We start from the raw sequence: 21,152 nt of genomic DNA on the forward strand, positions 1-21,152 counted from the left end.
TATTGTTTCTCTTTCTGGTTATGCTTATGGTTATTGTTAATTTTGTTTATGGTTATGATTATCTACATTATGGCTTTGATCAAAGTGGTTATAGTCGGTTATGGTTTTAAGTTATGGTTATGCTTTTCAGTTGGTACGGTTGTCTTTCATTGGCGTTAAATCTCATGTGAGATCTTACATGGATAGCATGTAGGAAGCCAAAGGATATTGTTTTTTTTGAAAAGTTTATGTAAAAACAAAGGGAACTTTGCCAAAATTTCTACGCGCGGGAGCATGGTTGATATTTTGGTGCTGCTCGCTTTCTTGGGCAGAGGACAGGAAGTCTGGATGTGGCTGTGTCCATCTTTTAGCTGGGCACAGGCCAGGCTACCTGTCCTCTGTCCAAGAAGTTTTTTTCTGCTATGGTCGTCGCTATGTGCGACTGGTTTCACAGCGATGCGGATAGCGACGTGTCGCGTCGATATCTGCGTCGATAACATGTTTTTTTGTTGTAGTGATTCTTAACCTAAAGCTATCAGATCTAGATTCAAGGTTGGATTGAATATTGGTCGTAAGAGCCATCTACAAATCCCTGTATGAAATCATGTGAAATGGATTGGATTTTAACTTTTCTGTTGTAGTTGCTGCACGGACTATACAATCAATATACCTTCGGGTTGATTACTTTCTCTCTTCAGAGGAAGAAACTTACAATTATAACTCACTTGATTGGTTGCAATGATGTGCGGGTCATTGATGCACAAGTGCTCTTGTCTAAGTTTATAGCTCTATAACTTGTTAAGTTTATGCCTATCTATGTATGAAGCTGCAAAATCCCAAGTAACGGTGTGATCTATGCCAAAAACATTTCAAGTGCTATCTGATTTGCATGTTTTGCATCGTCTTCGCAAGTTCTTACTGACATTTCAGTGGTATGTTTATAATCTGAGTACAGTGAGCTATCATAACTTGAGTGCAAGAAAGAAGGTGTATTCTCTGTAGGGCCTCATTTGAATGAGTACATACATTTACATGCACACATAGACATACATGAATGTCTATAAATGCATATATTTATAGATATATATGCATGTGCATGTGCATATATATGATATTTATGTGTATGCATGTTAGTAAAAATGTATGTGTATGTGTATTGTTGTGGAAGAATTCTTCTATGTATTATGAATTGTATATGGAGTTCATGTGAGATTATTTTGATGTTTTAATAGGTGATGACCTATCTTATCCTGTCCATTGCGGAAGCTTCAACGCAGTCTGGCAGGCTCTGCAATCCTAAATGTTTTCCTCTGTAAGTTCTGTCTGAAATGTTGCTATCACAAAGAAAGAGCCTTGGTTACTTGTCTCTATTGGTGACATTAGTGCTACTTGTATTTGACAATCCCCTTTCTCTGATGATGTCTTTGATGACGAGGAGGAAAATGATGAGCCTGAGAGAGCTTGGGACGATCTTCTACCCAATCATTGGTTTTGCGATTCATTGGTTAGTGGTTCTTTCATATGAAGTCGCTTTTGTTGTGCTCTTTTCTTGCTATTGATCTCTAGACTCTGGTTCTTTTGTCTCTTCAAGAGTTTTGGCTTTGATCCTTTGAATTTTAATAATCCATCTTGACTGCAAGCTTGCCTTAAAGTGAGCCAGAAATGTTTTTAGCAAAAGCTTCAAATTTTGACCAAAAAACCAGGAGACATTTAATTTGTCTATATTTTATTGGTGTAATACTCTATTGCACATTGTTTGCGAAACTTAGAATGAATAGAAATAGTTTGGTACATGATACGTGTGTGTGTGTGTGTGTGTGTGTGAGAGAGAGAGAGAGAGAGATTGAGATTTAAAAAAAAAAACCTTTAGAGAAAAAATTATAAGTTAATACCCTTTGTAATGTGTTTTAATTAAATAAGTGAAGTTTACCATAGTTTTTTATGAGCATGTTATTATTTGTTATTTAGAGAACAATCTAATTCATATATGTGCCTTAAATCTCATGTAGAAAGCTTACTGAGTAGGTGGCTAGTATCATTTGTTTTGAGACTGAGATTTGTATCAATTTACAAGGGAAATGATGTTCGTCTTTTGACCGTTACATTGAAATGATTGATATATTTTAATTCAGTATTCATTATATTTGTTGTTTTGAATGGTTTGTTGTACACTTTTGTTCATTTGCAGGTCAACATGTATTTTTGGAAAAGCATGTGCTTCTAAAACTATTATGTTACTAGTATACATAAAATAGTGGGTCATTACATTCCGTACGACATCCGTATGAGGGGGGATGGCTCATTGCGAGAACATCTGTATCTTGTCCGTATGTAGGGGGTAGGTAAGCATATAAGATACCGTACATAGGAGGGTTTCTCTAATTTTGATGCACGCAGATGACATCCCCCCATTACTAATAGTGAATCCCCTGGGATTTGGGCATTCTAGGGAAAGAGTAGTAGCATGATGAGGAGAGTGTGCCCCACTTATGGCCCACGGGAAAAAGGCCTATCCTGTTGCTATTGTTGGAATTAGGGTTGCAAAAAAATGCACAGCTTAGAGAAGACAAAGGAAGCTCAAGGCACACAATAGAGAGTGTATTACTTAGTGTGCAATGGAAAGATTGATAGCCCTAGAGTGATGGGCGTATTTACAGTGCACGAGGGAAAAAACCTCCTATAGAGGGAAAAAATGTCCCGGTGATCCTAGTGTGTTTACACACTCCACATGGATATGGTAACAAATCCCCCTGGAGTGATGCGGTGAATGAGAGTTGGTACATGAGTAAAGGGAAGTGCCATGCCCTGAGGACATGATCAATCCACAAAGAGGAGTAAGCCCAAAGCTTTGCGGAAAGCTGGAGCTTCTCACGACTCAATGCCTTTGTGAAAAGATCTGCAAGGTTGTCCTGTGTTGGCACATAAGCCAAGTTGATCTCTCCTGCTCAGAGCCTCTCCTTGACATAGTGGTAATGCACCTCAATGTGCTTTGGGCGAGCATGAAAAACTGGGTTTCTTGTCCGGGGCAGTCACTTATCAAAAGACCCCTATATCACGTGCGTTCAAGAGGTAATTAATAATACCATACTATACTTACACTGTGAGCCTATTTAAAAAACCCCCACCCTCCTCTGTATGTATACATTTTTATACATTTTGGTCTTTTAATAATCCTCTCCGGTTAACTCACGTGATATCATACACATTCTAAAAAGTGGCCGTCCCGGGGTTCCTTGCATGCGTTCAAGAGGTAATACCATACTATACTTACACTGTGAGCCTATTTAAAAAACCCCCACCCTCCTCTGTATGTATACATTTTTATACATTTTGGTCTTTTAATAATCCTCTCCGGTTAACTCACGTGATATCATACACATTCTAAAAAGTGGCCGTCCCAGGGTTCCTTGCAACTGCCAATGTGCTCTGACTGTCAGTGTAGATAGTGTTGGCAGTGTCCTGTCCAACACCCAAATCAGCCATAAGGCGTCTGAGCCATACACACTCAACTGTAGCTATGAAGACTGCCATGTACTCAGTCTCACAACTAAAAGTGGTCACAGTAGGTTGCTTCTTGCTCAACCATGATATACAGGAACTGCCAAGCATGAAACAAAAACCACTTGTGGACACTCGCGTGTTAAAATAGCCAGCCCAATCTGAGTCCGAAAAAGCATGTAAGTCTGGCGGCAATGATCTCCCCTTGGGATAAAACAAGCCAAGATGTAAAGTGCCACTAAGGTAGTGGAAAATCCTCTTGACAGCCTGCCAATGCTTAGACCTTGGTCTATGCATAAATTTGCTAACCTGTGAGACTGCAAATTGAATATCTGGCCTCATGTTGCATACATAAATGAGGCATCCAATAGCAGTTTGATAGAGAGTGACATTTGTAGGATCAGCAGCATCATGAAGACTCAATTTCAAACTTGTTTCCATGGGAATGGCAACATGTTTGCAATCCTCAAGTCCAAACTTACATAACAATGTCTCTATGTAACTTTTTTGACACAAGGCAACTATATACCCAAGTAATGATGATGCAACAGTCCCAAATTTTTCATCGTGAAAGTAGCATTCAAATCAGTCTTAAATTCAGCAATATGTCTCTCATTTGGTACAGTGATCATCAAATCATCAACATAAAGAACCACAATGAGAAGTACATCACCCTCACGCTTTACATACAATGTGCTTTTCGTTGGACTGTTATGAAAGCCTTGTTTGACCAAAAGAGTGTCAGCTTTCTCATACCAAGCACGAGGAGATTGCTTCAACCCATAAAAAGCCTTCTTACATCTGTACACTTTGTCCTCTTGTCCTTTCTTGACAAAACCGCGAGGCTGCTTTACATAAACTTCCTCAAATATGTCACCATTCAAGAAAGGAGTAATAATGTCTGATTGATGTACATCCCAACCAAAATGAGCTGCCAATGCACATAGAAAATGCACAGTAGTCATACGACAAGTGGGAGCAAAAGTCTCTTTCATAATCTATGCCTTTTTTGCTGTGCATAACCCTTTGCAACAAGTCGAGCCTTATGTCGATCGGCTTGCGTTGCAACTTGTAAACCCACTTCATACCAATGGACTTTTTTTCCAGAAGGCAAATCACATAAAGTCCATGTGTCATTTTCTATAAGTGTATCATATTCTGATTGCATGGAAACCATCCAATTTTTTGAATTATGTGCTTCATCAAAAGCCAGAGGCTCCTCAACATCATGTAAGCTAGACACATCCAAAGCATAACAATGTAATGCATAAGATGCATGGTGAGAGCTTGAACGAGTACGCCTAGGCAAAGGTGCATCCAATTTACTATCACGCAAAGTGTGTACCAGCCATTTTGGCATACCTCTAGCCTGCTCATTTTAAGCCCTTTTCTCATCAAGTACATCATGTATATCAGCATCAGTAATAGGCTGATCTGTAACATTTTTAGAAACCCCCATAGGTTGTACATTTGTGTCATTGGAACTTACATTCGTATTTCCACCATTGAAAAGAGGCAACAAAGTGTCATAAATGTCTTGTGAACTTACATTACTCTCTCTAGTACATGACAGCAAGGGCTGAACAGAATCTTCCACAAACACTACATCTCGTGAAACCAAAATATGTTTTGTTTGCGGATGATACAATCTGTAACCTTTGCTTTGAGCACTATAACCAAGAAAAATACATTTGACAGCTTTATCATCCAATTTTCTGCGCTGTGTTTGTAGCACCAAAGCATATGCCAAACAGCCAAAAATACACATGTGCTCAATAGTAGGCTTTCTATCATGCCATGCTTCATATGGAGTAATAGATTGCAAAGCTTTCATAGGACATTTGTTTAGTACATAAGTGGTACACATGATGGCGTCAAGCCAAAAAGAATGCGGCAAAGCTTGACTTTTGACCATACATCGTGCCATTTTCGTAAGTGACCTGTTTTTCCTCTCAGTAACATCATTTTGTTGAGGTGTATAAGCCACTGTACATTGGTGTTTTATCCCACGAATAGACAGAAATGCATTAAATTCTTGAGAAATATACTCCCCCCCTCGATCCGAAGGGAGGGTGCCCATAGTACATTTTGAGAAATTTTTAGCCATAGCTAGAAAATGTTTGAAGCACATAAAAATTTCGAACTTCGCTTTAAGCGCAAATACCCATGCATGCTTGTCAATGAAAGTCACAAAGTAAAGGTAATTGCCCAAGGACGGAGTTTGCATGGGCTCACAAACATCACTATGGGGTGGATGCATGAATAGGTGGTACACTAGCTACCCATTTTTGGGAGTGGCAGCAAGGGGGTGGGCTGGTTGGTAGCTAGGTGAGTAAGCATTGAGAATATTTTATAAGGTTTTATTTGAAAATTGTTTATCAAAAGGCTTGAGCAGCGAGCTGGATTTAAAAAATTTAAAAATTATCTTTTCAGTTTCAACTGTGTGTGTGAAAGTAGTGCGGTGGGGCCACCTTACTCCACAATCATGACGCCTCCTGCTCCTCGACGGTTGCAGAGGGGGGGCAACTCAGGTGGCCAAGCAGCTCCTGCAGCTGAAGCAAAATCAGCCACAATTATTGGGAGGCGAAAGAGGGCCCTTCATTCATCTCCCTGCCTGATCCACTCTTGGATTCCCCTGCTAGAAAGAGGAAGAAGAAGGTCTTGACTCCTTCACCAAAGCCCTGCACTCCTATAGCAAAGAAATATTCAAAAATGGCAATGTTGTAACCCCCAACATTGAGGTACTACTGCATCTTAGTGTTGTTGACTGTCTCTGCACAATTTATTGTTATAACTTTTTTCGAAGGTCCATGTAAGTTCTCTTAAGCTTTCTTTGAAGCAAACCTAAGTTAGAGGCTAGATGTTTGTAGATGCATTCAAGCTCCATAAGCTAATGTGCATGCATTCAAGCCTGCATTGAAAACCCGTGTAGAGGCATGCATGCATGCATTAAAAACTTGTGTAGAGGCATCCATGTATGCATGCATTCAAGCAGATATATTTCTGTACATTGCATTTTTGATTGAACTTCAATTGGTTGGTTGCACATGCATTCATGTCTTGTGCATAGCTGGGATCGTACTCGCATGGATTGCAAATCATAGTGCTATGAAGAAGCATGAATAAGTGATACTCTATCAGTGTGGTAGCTACCACCTGCAACACTTATTTAATATAGGGAAAGTACATTAGAGATTATCAAGATTGTAGCATTTAGTATTCTGCAAAAAACATAACAAGTTGGTAGCATTATGTTAGCTAACTACCAATCAAAAAGTTCATTTAGCAAAGAAATACCAATGTGGTAGTTACATGGTAGCTATCTGTCTGGGACATAGGTAGTTGTACCACCTCTTCATGCACATTCCCAGCTTGCTTCTGCTCTTGCTCAATACAATAATTGATGTTTAATGTGAAAACTTCTGTAAAATTGTGATATTATAAATGCTCACCATACATAAGTTATCTAAGTTTTCGGTAAATTTATGGTCGTGTATGTTTCAAGCTTACGTGTTGAACCATACTCCAATCATACTTCCATACCCGTATGCATTTGCCGTATGGAAACAACTATGGTCTTATATTTTTCCCTGTATTTTACAGGGCAAAGGTCGTTGGTGCACTCCATATGTGCCATTTGAAAGGAAGACAGTTTTTTGCATGACAAAGCGTCAAGCACATGAAGTATACGACCTCCCCAACTCTGGAGTGGATGCTCGACTGCTGACCGAGGCAGATTTCACCAACAAAGATTGGTTGAAATGCTTCAAGGAGGTGCCGAAGAGGGGCAGCAAAGTAAAATGTAGAGATGTGAAGCCAGAGCTCTAGAATAGGTTTTATATATTGTTCACATCCATGTATCAAGAACCTAGGTAGGTCACCTAATAAAAAAGTAACCTATCATGTGAGTTCAACAGAAGGGAACCTAAAGTTCTGGAAGCTTACAGAAATATATATACAGAAGGGTCTTATTTTTTCAAATTTGAAAAAAACTTACAGATTTTAAAAGAAAAGGGTATATTATATTCTTAACAAAATTAACATATAAGGGGGTTTACAAACATGTCTTGAATGCACATGATATGGTAGTTTTACACATAGTGAACCCCCCGAGATCAAGAACCTCGCAATTATGGTATGGAGGTGACTAAAGGATTTGCTAGAGGCTTTCTATATGAGCAATTGAAGGGACAGGTTGACTGGGCCTTGCTTTCAGAAAGTATTGTCACAAATATGGATCCAGACAAATTACATGCAAAGAAGCAGCGATGGGCAGCTTTCCGTTCCTCCTTTGCCCCTAACAGCTCGCGGAGAATGACGAGGACTCTAGATCATTTAAAGGCACCCCAAGAAACTCCGATCGATACAGTGGATGATGTGCAAAAAAAGAATTTATTTGGTCCACCGTCTCTTACAGAGTTAGATACTGTTTACAACATGGTTGTAAGCAAGTATTCTTTTGCATTGTCAGAGTATAATAAAGCTTTTAAGAAGCTGGAATTGCTTCAGGCTGATGTGCACCGAAATGAAGGTGCCAACCTCCTAGTGGAAAAGCTCAGAGGCCAGTTGAAAGATACAGAGGCTGCATTACTAAAGGCAGAAGGTAGTGTCGATGCTGTGGATGCAATGAAGGTGGAGCAGCTTAAAAATACTATCGGCAAGTTGTCGCTAACATTCCAAACATTGCAAGTGGTAGTTGAGGAGAAGGCACCACTTGATGCTATGGATAGTGCTCTAAAGGAGAGAGATTTTACACAGAAAGTGAAGGAGTGTGCACAGGCGCGGATGGATTTTGTGAAGACCATGCAGGTCAAAAGATGTACAGTTTTGTTGTCTGCACCTCCACCAAAAGTTCCACTTGTGGATAGGGCACCTTGCCTTTCGACAAAGTTTGCAGTGCTTGTGGGTTGACGATGTACGACGATGATGCACTTGGCATGTTTTTGTTGCCCTACAATCATGCCTTTCACATGTACTGTTTTGGCCATCTTGTTGCAAGCAAAGAAACATGCATGGAGATGGGATGCATGCAACCGATTTTGCATACCATGCTGTCTTTGGTGATCCTCGGCAGTACGAATGTCAATTTCCAAGGAGTGCAATCAGACACCAAACCCTCATCAGTGCCCTTAAGCATGGACCATGGTATACGCCCTGCTGCATTTTGTAGCATTGAGCTTAAATTTATCTGTTTTTTGTGTGTTTCTATTATCAAGGGAACCCTGCTAATTGTAGCTACTAATATAAGATTGGTAGCTAGTAGTACAATATTGGTAGCTACCACTCTCATAGTTGCAGCTGTCATGCTAATCTTGGTACAGCTAGCTACCAATATGGCTGTGGCTACCATTGTTCCATGAGCTACTATTCTCCCATGGAAGTCTTGCTGGTGGCAAGGTAGCTACCATTCTTCCATTAGCTATTGTTTTAGCATGGAACTCCTGCTGGTGACAAGGAAGTTCTCACTGTCAACCCTGGTAGCTACCAGTATAATAGTGGTAGCTACCATTCTGCCATGAGCTGCCATTCTGCTAAGAAAGTCTTGCAATTGACAAGGTGGCTACTAGGATTGCATTGGTAGCTGGCATTCTGACATGAGCTTCCATTCTGCCAAGGAAGTCCTGCAAGTGACAAGGTGGCTACCAAGATTGCATTGGTAGCTGCCATTCTGCCATGAGCTACCATTCTTCCAAGGAAGTCCTGCAAGTGACAAGGTAGCTACCAGGATAACATTGGTAGCTACCATGATGGTAGGGGGCAAGGTAGCTACTAGGATAGCATTTGGTAGTACTGGTAGCTTATTAGTGCTTGCCTGGTAGCTTCTATTGTCATGCTAACCCTTAATGTAACTTGAAAACTTGTTCTTAATTTCTTATTGTGAAGAACAGAATTCAAGGTGTTGGTACATGCTGAGAAGGAAGATGTTTTAGATAAAGGTTGTTGCTAGGCTTTTATTCTGTTAACCATCACTATGAGATTGCTTACTACTAGGATAGCATCGGTGGCCCCTATGTCATCTTGGTAGCTCTCAGTCAGCCAACTACCAGGATGGCATTGGTAGCTACCAGGATAGTGATGGTAGCTATCAATGCGCTTGGTAGCTTCCACTGTCATGCTGTAGCTACATGTAACTTGAAACAGCAAGTTCTTAATTCCTTAATACTTTTCATGAATGCAGAGGCTGAGCCAGAGACTACAGTTGAGAAGGAAGGTGTGTTAGAGAAGTATAGTCCTGAGAATGGAGATCAAGCAGAAAATGCTTCTTCATCAATGAAGGACAATGAAGTGTCATCTAGAGACACGAGTCCCTCCATCCTGCAGACCATACAAATGATGGAAAGGGAAAGAAAGAGAAAGATGACAAGTGTTATTTATGGTTTTGTTTTCTCCTAAAGGTAGATAATATTGTTTAAGGTTCATTCTTGCTGATTGTTTCTTCTCTCTTGCAGATGCTGCCAAAAAGCCTACAGAGGATGCAAAAGGGCAACCAAAGACATCAAAGGACCAATTAGCCATAGAGACTGGAGAAAATAGTAACATGGAATCTGGAAGAAAAGATGCTACAACAACCAGAGTCAGAAAAAGACTCCAAACATAGTCTCAATATTTTTGCTTTGTAGCCTATTCCCATTTTTGTCTCTTTTCCTAAATCCTGTCGCCGTTTTTGGCTTTGTAACAATTTTCCATTTCCTATGAATTAAGAAAGCCAAAATCAATTTTTTTTTGTCCTGTCCATCATTGTTGTTTATCTCATTATTGTTTTTATGTTCAGATACTGCCACTAGCAACATTGACAATCTTAATCACATAATAAGTATGATAGCACAGTCTACTATGAAAGACCCTCATGATATAGATGGTTCATTTAGAGTTGAGGGCCAAGTCCCATGTGCTAGCAACATTGATGACCAAGAGGATAAAAACACGGAGTTTTTTGTCCTCAGTACAGGTGAGGACACGGAGATTATCATGAAAACGTTTGAACCACGAAGGGAAAATGGCGATGCATCTGTGGATGCAGGTGGTGATGCAAGTTGTGTAGCTGGTGCAGTTGGTGCAGGTGGTACAGAATATGTAAGGCACGATGATGGGATGGTGTCTCGGCAAAGGGAGGATGGAGGAGGTGCAGGTGGTGTTGCAGATCATGTTAGGAACGATGACGGGACGGTGTCTCGTCCATGGGAGGATCCTGGGAACATGTTGTTTGAGAGTAAGCCAGCTCTAATCCTTGATATTAATGGTGTCCTGCTGACTTCATTAGACAAGAGTTATCGTTCACGGAAGCCTGCCTACTGGAATGATCTAGAAATTGTAGACATAGCAGGGGTGTCTGCCGGGTATAAAAGGGATGTACCTGCATTCTTGGACTGGTGCCTTGTGCACTTTGATGTATTTGTGTGGACCTGCTGCATGAAGACTAAAGCAGAAAACCTGTTGAGTGCCTGCTTTCCTGATCAGTTTTCCCAATTCAAGGAAATTCTTGCATAGCAGGATTGTGTAAGAGATGCTAGAATCAAGATAACTGGTGGAAAGCCTGTATTTTACAAGAAGCTAAGTGACTTGTGGGTGAAAAGAGGTCAGTACACTGCTACGTCCACAATTCTAGTGGATGACGCACAGTACAAGCAGCTGTGGAATCTTCTAGGCACTTTCTGCATTGTGAAGAATATGGAAAATCAGAATCCCACTGAGATTCAAGGATATCTTACAACAGCTGTAAGATATTGGCTCACGGCTTGGCTTTGTGTGGAAGATCGCCTCAAGTATGTCGAGGACTGTGCACTGTTGAGACCGATCGATAACCTGAGCATTAGGATCTCAAAGCAGTGGCGTCTAGAGTATTACGGCTAGATATATTATCCTGACATGTAACCATGATAAGCGATGTAAACAGTCAACCATTTAGTAACTTATGGAGTATTTTGCTCACTTATAATGATGACACAATGTAGTAAAGCAGCTTTCAATGCTCAATGTAGTAAAGCAGCTTTTGTTAACTTGTACACTTGTTTATGTTTTCGCATTGTTCATCACTGCACCTCCACAGTTGCACAATTACAAGTACTTAACACAGCTTCCGATACCCAAAAATGTTAAGGGCAGCTACCAGTTTGCATAGTAGCTACCCTTGCATCTACTTAGCTACACTTGTTTAAATTTTCTATGTCTGTTGTGGAGATGATTTATTTCTTATGGCTTAATGTAGACGTGGGAGTATTGATGGGCACTTGGGTTGGTTCTAGTGGTCATGATCATTCATGCATCAGATGTATTCAGCATTTACCAAAGTCACCTGTCCATTGTCTCTTAGGACTTGCACATGCAGCCTCGAATGTTCAAAAAGTGTTGCCACATTTGCATGTCCCTGCGCTTATTTTGAACGGCTCCTTATCGCCCCCAACGTGATGAACCCCCCCCCCCCCCCCCCCCCCCCCCCCCCCCCCCCCCATGACGTTCAGCTATAACGGTGCCGATGGCGTAGGCGGGAGAGAAGCAGGAGCCTGCAAACGACTGCTAACACCTGCTGTTTGCTGTGGGCCTGCAAAAGCTGACCTTATCCTCCGTTGAGCAACCACCTGCTGTGCATGTGCGAGATCCGTCATCAGTTGGTTGTCCGGTCAGGGGCATCGAATCCTTGAATGGCCGGTTGCATGTGCGAGTCTCATCTGGAGTTGCCCTCATCTCCTTTTTTAGGGAAAGGCTTTCGACATAGTGTTCATGCTATCTGCCTTAGGATATCACATAGGCATTTTAGACACGATTCAAGCAATTGCAAAACAGGGTGATGCTCAGCATAGAGATTACAGAGATTCCCCCAAAGGAAAAAGAAAAGAAAAGATGCTGAAGGGCTATCAAAAGCAGCTTAGATTAGAACTAGGAATGCTATACATCAAAAGGAGTGCTATTGTAAATAGCCTCATATGTTTTTGAGGAAAGTAAGAATTTTCTTGTACATCCCACTTTCTGCATTGGGAACTTAATAGCTCGTACAAGGTGGGATTTCAAGGTGGCTTTAGGCTTAGAATTTAATAGCTTGAACTCATAGGGATTTTCTTTTGCTTGTTCGTACCAAACTCCTTTGACAACAAATGAGCCGGCATTGCAAAAATTCCCCCATGCATCTCTTAGCAAAGCTTTAGTTTGAGTCTTTTCTGCTGTACATTTCAAGACATAGAAATCCACAAGCTCCTTATTGTCATGAGGAGCTATAACAACAAAATTGTCACCAACATGAAGTGCATCACTCAACGCATCATGGTGTCCTTCATATGCAAACTCTTCAATCTCATCATCATCTTCGACATCATCTGTAGGTTCAAGGGTAACATAATTCCATGCAGAAACGTGTGATTTGTTCGAACACCTCCTCTAGCTGCCTTGCAAACAAGCACTACAAAAGCATGAGAATTGCCGATACCTAAGAAGTTTTCCATTTGTTAAGGAGTAGCCGCTGACACAATGTAACCCATGTGCATTAGGCACATATTTACAATCCCGGCGTTGGCTTCTATCCACATCACCTACTTTGACCTCCCAAAAGTGTCGAGTAACTGGTCGTACCTACGAAGAATACGTGGTTGTGGCACCATTGGACATGGTTTTTCTCAAAAATGGCACCACATCTGCTGCATATTGTAATTTCACACAGTTTGTTGGCTTTAGCTGCTCCTGAGTGAGATGCCTCTTAATAACATCACCTACACCATCATGTTCGCCCTTCCCATGACTTGAACCTAAAAAGTGATGTGTCATTTTGAAACTTGTGAGAGTTCCATATCGAGCAACAAAATAAAAAGGCCTATTTGCTTTGAACTGCGAGGCTGCTCCATCTGACCAGACCCAATGTTCTTTGAGCGATATGCCTAGCTCTTTCAACCAACCATAATGGAGCATAAAGCAATGCTGGAAAAAAAGAGTATCGTGGCTTTTATCATCAGATATATAGAAATGATAGTAATGGCTAGAAAACCAATGCATCGATTGGATCTCGTTCTGTTCTTTGAAAGTGTAATTTTCAGCGAAATCCGCCACTGACACTACCACATCTTCAGGGAAGATACGTAGACAATCTTTAAACTGTTCGGCCTGCCATCTGTAAACAAAATTATGCTTTATAAACTTACTCAGATGATCCTTGAATAGTATGAAAAGCTGCCCGCACTGCATCTCCTTGTGAGAAAGAACTTTTCTTTTCTTCTTTTTCCCTGAATCTGTTTCGCCAACTTCAAGGTCTTCAAAAATATTAACAGTTACCATACATGCACCATTTAACTCTTCAATCGGGAAAATTGGTAGCTTCTTCAAAGGTCCACATGAAGAGCATTCGCCAATCAAACACTTTAGTGCAAAAAAAATTGAGCCTTCGAGCATAAAAGTGACTCCCAAAGCTTTGTAAGGCTAGGGCACTGATTTGTCTGAGCACTACATTTCAAATGTGCACCACAAATATCAAATTGACAACTACACTCTTTCCCATGCAGACCATAAGAAATCTGCCTTATATGGTTTACAACATCCCTCAAGAGTGACATTTGAATATGAGTGATGCAACAACAACTGTAGCGATCTCGAAGCTTGCGTACAAAATAAGGTTTCAACTTTTCAAATGTCCTTTGGTGAATTTGTACCTCTGGGTGACTCTGTTTGAAGGCAAGAAAGAATTCTACCTGCATTAAATAATGATATTCAATACACTTATTGGCAAAATCATAACTTATTGTTGACATACAAAATTGAGATCAATCTGGTGGGAGCTAGTATAAGAATGGTAACTAATACTTTTGGGATCAGTGGAAGGAGAAAAGTTACAAGAGCCTGAGTCTAATAGTAGAAAGAACTCTAAGACCTGGTTGTTATCAGACTACCTAAGGGTAGCTGCCAGGTTAATAGTGGTAGCTACCAGGTTGACAACGATAGCTACCAGGTTGACAAAGATAGCTACCAATCCACCAGGATTGCCATGGCAAACTAGTAGCTTCCACCAAGATTTCCATGGCAGACTGGTAGCTCCACCAGAATTACATGGCAGATTGGAAGCTATTACTCTCAGAATGGTAACTAATATTTTGTGATGAGTGGATGGAGAAAAGTTACAAGAGCCCGAGTCTAATAGTAGGAAGCACTCTAAGACTTGTGGCTACCTTTACCATGAGTAGCACTATAAGGCTGGTTGTTATCAGACTACCTAAGGGTAGCTACCGGGTTGACATTGATAGCTACCATGTTGACAGTGATAGATACCACTCCACCAGGATTTCCATGGAAAACTGGTAGCTTCCACCAAGATTGCCATGGCAGACTGGTAGCTTCCACCGGGATTGCATGGTAACTAGAAGCTATTACTCTCAGAGTGATAGCTCCAGCTAGCATTAGGATACTGATAGCTACCAACTTGACAATAATAGCTGCCAGTACACCGATACTACCATGGCAATCTGGTAGAAAGCACTATCAAATTGGTGGCTACCTTATCATGACTATGAGACTGTAAACTAGTAGGTTGAACATGGTAGCCAACAAATTTACCAAGAACACCATGGCAGATTGGCAGCAACCCCTATCAGAGTAGTAGCTACCTTTATCGAGGACAACACAGACGCTACAAAAGTCTAACAGTGGTAATTATAAGGATCACAGTGGTAGCTACCAGTCATGTATAGTAAGCTACCTATTTGGCAGTGGTAGTTACTAGGTCTAAAGCAATGTGCAACAATAAGCAAACTGTACAATAGTCAACTGAAGTCCAACCAAACCAGTGCCATAATTGTCAATGAAAATAAGCTTGTAGTTACTCAAGAAGTCAAAACAAACCTGGGGTTGCTCAAGAAGATGCATCGGGTGTTTATTGAATACTTTGCGTGCAATACGCTTTCGACACACATCCTTTTTGTTAGGCAATACGCGAGTATTGTGAGTCCAGAAGCTCACCATTGTGGCCTTCACTTCCTCTATAATTACACTATTTGTGTATGGTTGTCGCCCACACAAATGCAATGGAAGTTCTGTATGATTATGTTTCAATGAAGATCTGGGTGCATAGAAGTTCCTTCGATGGATACCAAGAAGCCTCGATGCAACTGCTATATTTGGTTTTATGCTTGTGAAATTCATAACCATCATGATACTCGCCTGTTTAATAAACAACTGTGCCAAGCTTTTTGGTCTCTTGATTACCTTGAGAGTGTTGTGCATTCTATTAATCAATACCCTCTGCTCATCATTGGAAACCTCACCTCTCGTAGATTGAATTTTCATGTCTCTCAATGCTCGATGCTTGAGAATGCTCCTGATGATTTCCTCCTTTGCCTTGTTGTCAAGACCCTCTGTGCACTGCTTGAAAAACTTGACCATCTGTGCATTAATTTTGCGGTGCTGAAATTAATTAATATCGACCTGTTTAATTCTAGCTTCCCTTTCTTTGATTCTCTCGCGATATGCGCGCGTTTGGTTTGCTTCATAATCCTTGATTACACTCTGTTTGCATGAGCTGCACTTGACTGAGTCACAACAAAGGCATGTGCTACTTGTTAAACTCACAACATCCTCAACTGGAATGATTTCCACCATCTTGTGAGTCTTTGAGAGGTGGAAAGAGGATGCCAAAGTGGATACCCTGTCCAAAGCTAAGCCCTAAACACGAGCTAAGGATTCGCATGCAATGTGTGTGTGTGTGTGTGTGTGTGTGTGTGTGTGTGTGAGAGAGAGAGAGAGAGAGAGAGAGAGAGAGAGAGAGAGAGAGAGAGAGAGAGAGAGAGAGAGAGAGAGAGCAGTAATCGAGGAAGGCAAGCTACTCTGAGAGAGAGTGCGTGCTCAGCTATGGAGATGGGAACTGTAGCGAGAGAGAGAGAGAGAGAGAGAGAGAGAGAGAGAGAGAGAGAGAGAGAGAGAGAGAGAGTAACGAAAAGGTGTAACAACCTTCGATCGTGGTCTCTGTCACGTTTTTTAAAATATCGTTATTAAATTCACTCAAAAGTTTCCCTCCACCTTTAGATTTGGGAGGTAGCTACCAGCGTGCTAGTGTGTCCGGGACATTGGTAGTAAGTCCACCTATTCATGCATCCACCCTATGCACAAACTGCAACCTGCATGTGGCCCTAATTGAACCATCCTTTGAAAACTTCGAACATTCCATCTTACCCAAAATACAGCCTTCAGAAACATGTTTGACAGGTGCTTCAAGAGGCGGCAAAGAAGCAACCATATCAGATTTATGCAAACACAGCAAACTGACAAAATTTAAATGACCAAAACGTGCATGCCAAAGTTTTGCATCTGAAATAGCCCTTGAATCAGCCCAACTACATTTGCAAAATTTTATCCACACTTTTCATACAAAGTGAGCTTATACAACCCACGGCACAAAAGGCTAGATGCAACAATTTCATCACAAAAATTGAAATCCTGAACTGTACATCTCTCATCCACAAATTTGACTACAAGTCCAAGTCTAGCAAGTGTAGATACAGACAAGAGATTCTTCTTGATCCTAGGTACATAAAGTGCATCAACAAGTGTGAAGGAACTGCCATTTGCAGCAGTAACTTACAAACTTTCCAACTCCCTAAACCGGATAAGAGGCATTGTTGGCACAAGTGACTGAATTCCCATGAGGGACAGACTCAAGAGAGGTGAACAATTCACGATGTAAGGTAATGTTCTTTGTAGCACCACTGTCAAAATACCACACATGTGAATCTGCAGCAACTGACATGCATGCATCATGGACAACAAGATTGTAAGTGCACTCTGCACTAAAGGCCCATTCTGCATCAACAGCAGCAACACAGTCTTCTTTCACAGAAGACTCGACAATGGCTGCATTTGTAGTGGAACCACCCTCTTTCTTCTTAGCCTCTTTGGCCTTCAACTTAGGACACTGCTTGATCAAGTGATTATTAGCTTTACAAAAATGGCAACGCATCTTCTTTTTGCCATTATCACTAAAATTTCCAGACATATTGCTGCCAACAGAAGCATTAGGAACATAAGTTTTGCCGCTCGCAGCAGAACCATAAGAAGTGGTTGCATTGGTGTTACCACCATTTCTTTGAGAAGAAATAAAAGCCTATTCAACTGCACGCTGCCTAGTCCTGTTTTTCCTAGAAATTGGCTCTTGCAACAGCAATGTGCATAATGCATCAAACTTGACAACTTCAGGATTTGCTTTGGTCATAAGTCTCCAAGTACTAGCAAAAGAATCTGGTAAGGCATCAAGAACAGTCTGCAAAAGGGAACTGTATGAATGACTTCACTTGCAGAAATAAGTTGCTCATTGATATCCTTGACACCGGCAAGGAAAGTATCCACATCATCTTCCTCATGCATAATCTTCGATTCCAGCTCTTTACATAGTAAAGCAATTTTAGCCTCATTGCGGCTTGCATAAAGATCTGCTAGAATATCCCAAGCCTGTTCTACAGATTTTGCTGAACGAATTTGAGGAACAATGGTGCGCTTCATAGACAACACAATCAATGCATGAGCCTGTGCATCCTTTACATCCCAAAGAGCTTGTTTTGCCGTAGGCAAAACAACTCTAATAGCAGCAATCCTTGCAGCAAGACCTGCAACATCCTCAACATCACCTACATCCTCAGAACCAGGATGTACATCAATGCCCTGCACAATACTCCAAACGCCCTTTGATACAAGAACATGTTGCATCATGTAAGCCCACATAGGGTAATTGTCCCCATCCAATCTGTCCTCAACAGCAAACATCTTGAACACATCTATGTTGTTGTCAGCCATGGTAAATGCTGCACCTGATGTGAAAATAGCCCGAAAAGAGGAGAAATGAAGCGGGAACAACATGTGCTATATAGCACAAACCGTAGAAGACTGTAAGGACCTATTATACAGAAAACGGCACTGACAAAAATTCTACACAAAATGACAAAATAGCCTGTGCAGTACTATCTGTAATGGAAACGGAGGCCGAAATGAGCCCGAATCAAAAATTTGAGCAGACTAATCTCTATGAGCCCTCCCAAAATTTTTATCAACATGCGAACGCTTGCCAAAGCTCACTGAAATGAAAAAAAATGAGCAGGCATGTGCTGGAGCTACTGGCGACTAAGCCCGGGAGGACGCAACCTGCTCTAGTACCAATTGTTGGAATTAGGGTTGTAGAGAAATACACACAGCTTGGAGAAGACAAAGGAAGCTCAAGGCGCACAATAGAGAGTGTATTACTTAGTGTGCAATGGAAAGATTGATAGCCCTAGAGTGATGGATGTATTTACCAATGCACGAGGAAAAAAACCTCCTAAAAAGGGAAAAAATGCCCCGACGGTCCCAGTGTGTTCACACACATCACTACCACATGTATATGGTAATAGCTACCAAAGGATCACCAATAGATAATGGAGATGGAAACAAGGCAAGAAGAAAGTGTGGCAAGTGTGCAAGAGAAGTTGGTAGAGAAAGATGCCATAATTGCTTAGCTAGAGGCCAGGCTTGCAAGGTATGACCAACGGTATGTGATTCTATGCCCATGTGCAAATGAATTCGGTATTGAAAACCTAATGCTCCTACGAATAGTTTGATTGTTGATTATATAGCAATTGAGAAACAATGGAATTTCTTACCATAGTGTCCAGTCTAGTGTAGTGTCGAGTCATATGAAACAAAGCCTTACAAGACATCTATTGTCTACATGAAGAGGAACCAAGGCTAAAGTTAGTTCCTTAATCATTGTGAGACTAGTCATAACCTTTCCTCCTAGGTGAGGTATAGGCAGAACTTGGATGAAAGTTAATGACTTCCCTTTTGCTGAAATGGATTTGACTTCTCAATCATTTGGGCTTGAATTCGAATCGTCCCCAAAGTGCTATGTGCTCAAGTCTAGAGGGTAGAAGTCACAAAAGTTATTGGCATTTCATCGAAATGGATTTGACTTCTCGTTTAGAATTCAAATTGGAGAGAGAGAGAGAGAGAGAGAGAGAGATCTCTAATTTTCCATAATTTTCCATAAGGAAGGCTCTAGGTGTTCACCAAGAAGGCACCTCCCCCATCCTTATCTCTTTTACGTAAGCTTAGATTTTCTTTTGAAAGTCAAATCACAAATGATATCGGTAACACAATCAGTTCGGAAGCGCAGGAGCCGCCGCTTCTCAGGATGGCGCAACGCAGGGGGTGGCGGGCGCGGAGAGAGAGAGGGGGTGGCGGGGGGCGGGGGGGGGGGGTTGGTGTTTATCCGCCGATGTGTAGCTGACAAGGCTCTCTCTCGCTCTCTATCCGAAGCGTATAGTTGACAAGGCTCTCTCTCTCTCTCTCTCTCTCGGCATGGTTCTCCTGCGTTGTTGCACTGACTAGTCTGCAATCACGTGGCCATTCGAACCGCAAGCCTACAATATGCATGCACGGTTGACCAAATTCAAAATAAGGGCGATTTGGCATTTGCACGAGCTGCCCGGCCTACAACTAGCCTTCTTATAGACGGGGGGGACGTCCGATCTCTTGTAGCCATACTTTTGTGAGTTGCAAATTTCCAAAGCTTTTTGCCTCTTTACATCATACACATTCTACTTGATTATCCTAGAAAATGTCGGCAGCCATAGTCGGGACCGTGGGGTGGTGTTGGTGGTGGTGCCTTTGATGATGGGTGGAGCAATGGCGGCGTGGTACAACTTTTGCTTCACTATAGTGATATTCTCAATGGTATTCAAGTTTTGTATGGCAATGGCACCACCAAGCTCCATGGCTCTGCAAAGGGAAATTCTCGTGAGGTATTTTTCATCCTTTCTCATACCTCTTCCCATATTGAAGCATCACTCCACATGCACTTAATGATAAGCTTTGCAATTGAGAGGCATCCCCCCTTGGCATTCATTCTAATTCTTCTCATTAAGCTTTTGGCCTATGTATTTTCCCTGGATTGAACGGAATGGAAGTGGTGGATGAATTATTGTTTCCTTTTATCATCATACAAATAATTAATAATTATTGTTTTAAATATTTTAGTAATTACTTTTTTAAATCCTTAAACATTGTAGGGTCACACTATGTTCATTGTTCTCTATGCTATCTCCCAAAATAACTGCCGACAATTTGCTAAAACAGTTTTCATGTGTTTCAGTTCATTTTTACCTCCCCTTCGCCGAGTTCTGTGGACATTTCTTCCACCGTGGGAAGTGACGCCAGCCACTTCACAGGGGATCCCAATGGCGTAGGTGTATTGTCTCTTGGAATTGGATCATCAACTACACCTCCATCTCTCCCAGATGGCAAGACGGGCACTATCATTTGCCCACAAGTCCTTGGCTTTTTTGGTAGAAAAGGCACTAATATTGATAGCCTCGGCCTCTACCTCTCCAACCCTATCATCTAGTTCCCCTCATTTCACCCATGTCATCATATACTACTCCGTATTTTTATATTATAGTCTAATCCATTGTCTAATACTCAAATATCTACACATTGTAGGAAATTTGTCATAAAAGTTTACATGCCAATCCATTCTTCATTAAGCATCCTTACCTCATGAAAAGCCTTTTAAATTGGTTGTGGTACATTAAAGATACTTTTATGTATATTTTATTTGGATTTATAGTGAACATTTGGTGATATATAGTCTCTTTTCGTTTCCACCTCTTTCTCTTCTCATTCACGCATGTGCGCGCACGCGCGCACACACGCACTAATTCAATATGACTCTTGCAAAAATCCTAAGT

General features: G+C 41.2%; 1 protein-coding gene across 4 annotated transcripts in view; it reads left to right on the plus strand.

Moving 5' to 3' along the window:
* Window positions 1–20,696, plus strand: part of LOC147460828 (uncharacterized) — a 41,476-nt gene extending 20,780 nt beyond the window's left edge. The window contains exons 2-4 of one of the 4 annotated variants that reach the window (XR_015187530.1): window positions 1,212–1,483; window positions 5,911–6,218; window positions 9,927–10,201. Coding sequence is in view for 1 of the 4 variants with exons in the window: in XM_086508519.1 (XP_086364645.1) it covers window positions 7,615–8,388 (774 nt within the window). In the remaining 3 variants the exon portion in view is untranslated. The other 3 variants (XM_086508519.1, XR_015187532.1, XR_015187531.1) reach the window with 3 other exon arrangements.
* Window positions 20,697–21,152: the final 456 nt, after the last annotated feature.

This window comes from Adiantum capillus-veneris, chromosome 3 (genome assembly GCF_014529385.1).
Source record: "Adiantum capillus-veneris isolate H3 chromosome 3, ASM1452938v2, whole genome shotgun sequence".
Taxonomy (NCBI): Eukaryota; Viridiplantae; Streptophyta; class Polypodiopsida; order Polypodiales; family Pteridaceae; genus Adiantum; species Adiantum capillus-veneris.